This window comes from Leiobunum rupestre, chromosome 3 (genome assembly GCF_980474605.1).
Source record: "Leiobunum rupestre chromosome 3, qqLeiRupe1.1.hap1, whole genome shotgun sequence".
Taxonomy (NCBI): domain Eukaryota; kingdom Metazoa; phylum Arthropoda; class Arachnida; order Opiliones; family Sclerosomatidae; genus Leiobunum; species Leiobunum rupestre.
In genome coordinates this window covers 37,826,161-37,834,369 of record NC_143386.1, presented here as the reverse complement: position 1 = coordinate 37,834,369, position 8,209 = coordinate 37,826,161, and the positions used below count along the sequence as shown (strand labels likewise).

Sequence of the window (8,209 nt, the reverse complement as noted above, 5' to 3'; positions counted from 1 at the left end):
TTAAAGACCTATTAAACTTTGATTTGGTCGCTTTATCTAGAGCTATTGCTATTAAGACGTGATCGATAAGTTGCACTTATGTTGTGGGAAGGAATTTTTAAGAGCTTGGAAGGGAATGTTAACTTACACTATTAAACCATTTATATGCATTTAAATGGTAATCTATCATATCAAAGTTTAAAATTATTTTTTTCTTCAAGGTAAAGAAGTTACTTCAGGCTATCGTATAAATATTTGAGGGGCTACGTTCAGTTTTTTAAGGTTTTTGGAACAATTTCCGTAAGGGTTTATTTAAAATATACGGGGGCTATAGCCCCAAAACGGTTTAGCGACGAAATTAAATGACCTTAAAGGTCCGAGCCTTGCACCACCTGGGCCATCTTTGTGCGTTAGTAACTTAATGAACGTAAGTAGGACTGTCCTTAATTGTTCTAATGGTTAAGCATCCTCGTTTACTCACATAGAATCATCAAAAAACATCCGGGAGTTACTACTTTTCAAAATTAACATTTTTACTTTTATAAAGTAATTGTCGAACACTAGCTTTGCTTCGAACTAAATATGATAAAGCTAATCGTCTTTAAATAGGATCCGCTCAGTACCAAGTAGCATATTTTTCTTTTATTTTTTAAATAAAACTGTTCAAGAGCGGAGAGAAATATTTTTAGTTAAGAATGCCAATTAGAGGCCCAAGTGAACGTCTGGTTTGGTTGCAATTAAATCTATAGCTACTGAAGTTTTAAAAACCCACCAAATCATTACTTCGAATTACGTTATTTATGAATAGTGTAAAATACAAGTGGAATTTTATCTCCTTATTTTAATTTTATGGTTATATAGAACTACGTGACGTTTAGGAGATCCATATCTTTGGCGGATTTGACTGCATAATTTACGCACTAAATCGACAAGATACGTTTTTAAAATCGAATTTTATTTCGAGAGATGAAGAGATTACACATTTTACAAATATTTACAGAAATAAATACAGACTAAAAATTTAATAACTACGCTGCACCATTAAGTTCTAAACAGTTCCGTGCAAAGTTTTTGAGACGAGGGCGACCTTATTAAGGAATTGCTTCTCGAGCAGCTCACTGGCCACTTGGAGAGAAGCCGCCTTCGAGTTCATCTTAGTGTACACAGGACCAAAGGTCTTGACTTTATGGGTTTCAGGAATAGCTTGGGTGTAGGCGGATTTCGAACCCTTAACGACCTTCATTTGGGGAATGACTACGTGATACTGTTGGAGGTTCACTTCTGGTCGATGTACGATGAGAGTGTGAGGCACCTTGTAGATCATGGGCTTGTGTTGGACTACGGGACTGGGGATGACGAAGATGGACTGCGGTACCCTGAAGAGAACCGGTTTGGTTTGCACGATGGGTTTGGGCGCCTCGATGACCGGCGAAGGAATGTTGAGGATTACTTTCTTCTCCTTCAAGACGTTCCCTGAGAAGCCAATGTTGGCATGAGGAATGTCGTGCACTTCGGGAGCGTCCTTGGGCATCTCAATTGTTGGCTGGACTAGGGACAAAGACGGTTGAGGAATATCGAAAACGGCTGCTGGCAGTTCCATGCCATGCTCTGGAACGGTGTTCAAGGGTGGCGCCATGTCCAAGGGCATCGGTGCTGCTATTTCGACGGCATTCAGGCTTTCAACGTCCATTGATTTCTGACACAGCACCTGAAACATTCGGGTCTAAACATTTATAGATTGTGATAACTATTTATAAAATCCAATAACTCGCTTACCACCGATGACAACACTAAGAAAATAGCCACGTCAAACGTCTTGTACATCTTCTTTCTTCTGTTCAGAAATTATCGTTACTAAATTGATAATAGGTCAATGTCTGATACACATCCGATTTGATCAGGGATATTTATACTATTTTGACCGAATGCAAAGGTTAGATTATTTTTTATCAATATTTAATGTAGTGTTCAAATATATAAATGTTTCTTTAACACTTACATTTATTTTCTATTGAAATAGAGATTTTCAAATAACAAAAAATTAGATTTGCATGTTAGTAAAATTTATTCATTTTTATATTTTGTGTTTAAGTTCTTGAACGGTTTTGGATTTTTATTTTTGGAGGTTTCAATTTGCGAAATGCAAATTTTCTTTTGTAGTGTGTTCAATGTTTACTGTGTGGTACAAATTATATAATAAGGTGTAACATTTGCCCATTGAAAAGCTTTATAAATTCGCTGATTTTGCCATTTTCCAGATTCTTCATTGTTTAGCACGACCGGATAATTTTTTTATCTGAATATATTACTTTAGTACTTCTTGAGAATTAACTGATTTTAAACGCGGTTATAGCGCTACTACAAGATATCTTGGTTCATAACATTTATCTTTTTTAATAGTAGATGGCGCATCAGTATTACTGAAATGGTAGTCGCGTGAACGAATCTCAAAGTTAAATTATGTAAAAATGATATTAAATATTAAAACTAAACACCTTTATTGATGTTTGTCAACATATTTAGTTGGGGTATATTGTTCCAAGGCATTTTTAAATGCAGCACTGAAAACTATCAAAGAGGGTTTCGATGGAGCCAGCATGCAGTGGCTCTAACCAATGAGGTAGAATAAATAGGGATCCAAATCCGCCTTCCAGGACGTACCGTTTCGCGGGACAGTATTTGTTGAGTTGGAGCGCTAAGTCTAGTAAATGAACTTAATCAAATCGTGTTGGCGCCATCTATGGTGTTATTGGAAAATTAAACCTTAATCTATTTTGCAAAAGTGTCTGCTTATGGAAACAGATGGCGCCAACACGATTCGATAGAGTTGAAACTTAAGCCTAATTCCCCTACTCAAATAAAGCGTGTCCCGCGAATCCCAGATTTGTTTGGATCTCTATTTATTCTACCTCACTGGCTCTAACGCTGTTTGAATCACTATCCACTACGCGAGTACGCGACCCTTTTTTATTTTAGTCTTGGATCTCCATAGTCCATTCAATAATGTATTTATTTCTACTTAAAAAGAATCACTATGTTGGCATCGAATTACCACGGTTGGAAGGCGTCAGTTTTAGGTATCCCCCTTGGGTTCGCCATTGAAAGCTAGACAGGTAACGAATAAAGCAAGCGTTTATAGTTTGATAAGTTTATTTAAGAAAAAACGTTCTTATGGCTTTTTAATTGGGCTTTAGCAGTCGCTAGATCATAGGCACTACCTTGGAGAAGCTAGCGCCGTTACGCCACCTAGACTCGTTTCAGTCGCGAATTGCTTCAATAAATTAATATTTCCTTTCACAAATTTGAAATGAAGTCCAAACATACACATGTCACAGATAAGTTATTTCATAAAAAAGTTTGAAAATAAAAATATCACCGCTTCACCGGGTAGAAAACAGTTGTGTTGAAAATATATTTTTACTATTTTTAAATTTTTGGCTTTCGAAGAACCCCGAAAAGCAAATAGGCATAAGTCAATTTACTTGTTTTTGAAACAAGCGTGCTTATTTGTAATTTAAATAATTTAATTTACTTTTGTAATGAAGTAGGGATAACTTTAAATTAATAAGGATTTTTGATATTTATAAAACTGGCTAATAGCGGTGAAAATCATAATAATCGATAATAACTGAAGTATTAGTAGTTCATGGTTGTATAATAATCAAGTTGTACTATTAGTCGTTTTAAACTTTTGTTAATACCGCTGGCGTTTACCATGTTATAGTTATAAAATATTAATAAATTAATTTTTTTACAGATTTTGAAGCAAACTGGACGTATATATGGAAGTAATTTTCCGGATTTTGAAGAGATTCCCATGAAATTATCCCACTTTATAAATAAATAATTAATAAATTGAATGATTTTCTCAGAATGGAACTATATTGTTTTGGTCTTTTCTAATAAAATATTGGATATTCTGCGGAAACTCACAAACTACGGCTCGTAAGGTCCAGGGACCGAACTTTTAAACATTTAATTTTTGCATTTTTTAAACGGATATATTCTTTGTTTCTGGTAAATGATAAGTTAAAAGGAACCACCTATGGACTGCATTGTAAAGGATGATAAAATTAGCGAATAAGTAGATTAGTCCATTAGAAAAGGGATAATAAAGCTAAACCCTAAACAAATTTGAAGAAATTTAAAAAAAACTTACTATTAGCTCGTACCGATAGGTCTTCGAGCAAACAAAAAGACGCGAAACTCGGACCAAATAGTTCTTCGAGTGAAAAACTAAATTAAATGAAATAAAAAAGCCAGCAATTCCAACGGTAGACCGGTTTCGTCCTATTTGGGACTCGTCCGTACCGTGCTGGAAATCTGGCTTGCGACTATAACACCGAAAAGAAAAACTAACAATTGTAAGCCTAAACATTAAAAATTTCAAAACGAGTTGCAAAGCAACGGGAAGCCGAATAGGGGGAGACTGGTGGAGATTAGCAATTGAAACTTTGAAATAAGCAAATTTTTACGACTTCAAACCAATTAATATATTGCACACGCTAGTTTAAAAATGTCATTACAACACAGTGGCGTGACTAGGTGAATCCTTAAAGTTCAGTGTTTCAAGCAATTCATATTAAGCGAAACAGATTATGTCATTGGTGTAATTTTTAAGTAGAGAATTAGAATACTAATTAGAATACGTTTGGATCATTTTTTACGCTAAACACTTCGAATATCATGTTCGCATTTAAATGTAAAATAGTGAAAATATTTCTGAGAAGTGAATCAGTAAGCCTTGCTCGCGGTGTATTATAGTGTCTTTGTCTTGGTGAAGGTACTCTCGTGGCGATGATTAAGGGAGCATTGAATTGGCAGAATGCGAACAAAGGCGTATTGTTTGACTGGACAATATTGATGGAGCCGCTGCTATCGATAAACTCCCCTCGGTTCATGCCGACATTATATTTAAAAGAATGACCAGCCCCTAGTTTGAACATAAATCAATTTATAATAATGGGTAAGGGTCTGGACAAAAGGATTCTCCGCTGCCCTTTCGCAAATTATCTATCGTAACACTGACTCCATACTCTGCCCCCCTCTCTCCATACGTTGATGATATCGTTAATTAGCCTTGGGTTCATTTATTCAATTTGTGGTTCGAAGGAGAAGACACCAAGGAAGAGGGAATTTATACGTTACGCGTGTGACGAGCGCAACATCAGATATTTTCTTTTGAGTACACCTAAAAACAGTGGTGTCTTTAGGTTTGTGTGGCTTAAAAAATTAAAATTATTCAACAAGTACTTTACGTTGTAAGGTCTGGTCTGAGGAATATACTAAGAAGAAACCGATTCAGAAAAATTATGGGGACTTGAAGTGAACTTCGACAAGTAGTCTTTTAGGTTTGATTTTCAATATTAAAAGTTCATAAATGAAATAGTTTGAATTAGCTTTCAACTTCTATTATTCTTTCTTACACCTACCAAATCAAATATAGTCAATAAAGATTAAAACTAAAGCAAAATATTACAAAATTACTTTAAAAATCCATAATTGAATTAAGAAAATAAATTTGCTTCGTGTAGTTCATAACACCTTTAGGAGCAACAAACACAAGAAGAACGCAGCTGGCCTTTAAACACGCTAACGCAGTGTTGTGTACAAATTTTATTACGCTGAACGTTTTACGAGCGGGGGAAGACAATTTCCGAATTTTCCCCTTGCGACGGCAGCAGGCGCTAAAGCGTCCAACCAAAGAAAATGAATGATTTCTGACGGGTCGCGTTCTCCTTGTAAGGGGTGCTGTGTTTTTTGCTCCTAGATAACACTGTCTGGGTTTGTAAAAATATACTACAGATTCAAGCTACTGTAAATGGTTTCATTGCTGAACCACGGACGACAGTTCCTAGAATTTAATTAATAGTTCATTAACTAATTTAGAGATGGCGCCATAACAAAATTATATCGACATATAAGTACAGACACAAGTATATTCTAGCTCAGTGTGGCACTAGGAAGACCGCATAAAAAAGTTATGGAAGTTATAATAATAATCAGCTAAGCTAATACGCAAGGAATCACAACGGCCTAAGTCAACTAGTGACTTGTGAAGCCAATTACCGGTGACAATTGATCTAATGTCGCGTTTTTGTCATGCTCAAATAGTTTAAGGTTCAGGGGCGTGCCAACGTGTTTACAATAGCGGGGACAAAAATTATATTATAAGCACATCCCTTGTTAAACAGGCTGTGTTCGAAAAAATGGCGAGAGGCATAAAACAAAACACAAGGGTTCGTATGTTAAGTCAACCTGTCATGTTGACTAAACACCCGACACCATAAGAGTCCGTCCGAGGCAAATAAATATCCAGAGTGAACTACAACTTTGCGCAAAGTTTGTCCTGGCGAAAAATTAGTGGTTGCAAATCGCTACCTTCGCCCCGTAGTTGGCACGCCCCTGTCAAGCTTACAAAATCATTCACTAACTTCGACTCTATATTCATTGGGTTGGAATTTGAAGTTAGGATTGGGTGAAAACTTGAAATTTCTTTTCATGTTGGGTATTATACCAGTAGAATCACTATTTACATTGCTTATCGGAACAGCTATGGTAGTATTGGTGTTTGCTTAATCTTAAATAAAATACTTTTTAAAATGTAGATCAGATAGTTTTAAATTTTTGGGAATTGAGACAAATTCCTTAACTAGTAGTTTGCGAATTTTAAAGTGGGAAAAATAACCAATTTGACTTTAACCAATAGCACGAAATAGATGACACCTTGTTCAATCAAAAGGAAATTCAACTTAACGAGACGAAAGCAAATATAACTTCAACTAACAAACACAAAATGAAAAACAATATTAGCATCCTCGGAACTAACTTCATTGGGCATTGAGGCAAAGGATTCCCCAGGAGGGGTGATTTATTTCAAGGGTCGATAACCAGCATTAAAGGCCAGAGAGGAGTCGAAGCCCAGCTGCCTTTCGGCGATAACAAGCGGAAAGCACCGGGGAATATCAGGATTGTTGTGCCTTCGCCGCGGTAAATGGATTAGAGGCTTGCAACGGCCCAGAACAAAGATGGATATGATGAGCTCCGTGAAAAACAAGGGCCTTCTCACCCCCCATTCCTTCGTGCATGATCCCCCCAATCGGATGATTAGTGGCTAAGGTGTTCCTCATTTGCAGCGTTCCCACAAGATTACTTAGATCCAACTTTGGAAAGAAACTACATAGATGAAAATCTATATCAATGAAAAACAGCGTAATGAAATCAAGAAGCGTTTGGAAGGTATAATATGTTTTATTAAATATTAAAACAACTTTATCTTTATATATTTAACTTTTGTCAATATCTTGAACGCATCAATACTATATTGCTATCGGCTCAAGAATCATAAGTTTTATTTTTGACCAAAAGAAACGTCCCTTACAAAAGTGGAGGATCAAAATTTTATTCCAAAATTTGGCAAATTCGAAATCGACTTCGATGGAATCGAACTTTATTACGTGTTAATCTAAATTATTTTATCCAAACAGAATTGAACTTAAACTGGATGTGTCTTGATTTATTTTATTTGAAGTTATGTTGTAAATTGAGTTTTTTTAAGAGTAATATTAAATTATAAATGGAAGAACATTTTTTATTTTAGTCTTGTGTAATAAATCAAATAAAAACTGGAGCAAAATTATGTTTAAAGTGTACCAAGTAGTATTTTGAAAGTAATCCAATTAGATATGAAAAGAAAACCCTAAATACCAATTGTTAATTTAGGATTTAGGACCATTTTAAATAGCTTCTTAGCTTACTTAAGTATTTATTTTAAAGTGTAGTTTAAAAACGAATTAGCTATGCAAATAATATAAATACAGCACATAAAAAAAGATGAAAAATTTCACAATATTAGAGTATATAGTTTATCTACGCTTCATGTTGTACTTAAAACCCATTAATTAATGGCCAAAACGGATTTTATTTTAAAATTTTAATTTCAATTTGATAAAATAATTTTATGGGCAGTTAAAAAAGCAATGAATAACAAAACAAAGCAGATACCCTTTGTTGAAAACTAAATAAACTTAATGCCAATTTTCCAAACTGCTATATTTATTTATTTTAAGTTAATAAGAACCACCTATTGGTATCTCGAAACTTTGTTAATTTCTTTGAATATTTTGAGGGCTTAGCTGTATTTTGCCCCTGAGCATTAGAGACTTATCTATCTTTTCGCTTTTTTACCATTTTATGTATTTATTTACTGCCGATGGCAGGAATATTTAAT

At 34.9% G+C, this 8,209-nt stretch overlaps 1 protein-coding gene across 1 annotated transcript; it reads right to left on the bottom strand.

Moving 5' to 3' along the window:
* Window positions 1-917: 917 nt before the first annotated feature.
* Window positions 918-1,845, bottom strand: LOC149951658 (uncharacterized). The gene is made up of 2 exons (XM_090170100.1): window positions 1,756-1,845; window positions 918-1,687 (listed from the first exon to the last, which is right to left on the bottom strand). Exons 1-2 carry the CDS (start codon window positions 1,801-1,803, stop codon window positions 1,028-1,030), a joined length of 708 nt encoding a protein of 235 aa, XP_090026226.1. The 5' UTR covers window positions 1,804-1,845; the 3' UTR covers window positions 918-1,027.
* Between the last annotated feature and the right edge of the window lie 6,364 nt (window positions 1,846-8,209).

Coding starts and splice junctions, on each gene's coding strand:
- LOC149951658 (XM_090170100.1), bottom strand. CDS start 1,803: ATGTACAAGACGTTTGACGTGGCTATTTTCTTAGTGTTGTCATCGGTG. Junction 1,688..1,755: donor TCTTAGTGTTGTCATCGGTG/GTAAGCGAGTTA, acceptor CGAATGTTTCAG/GTGCTGTGTCAGAAATCAAT.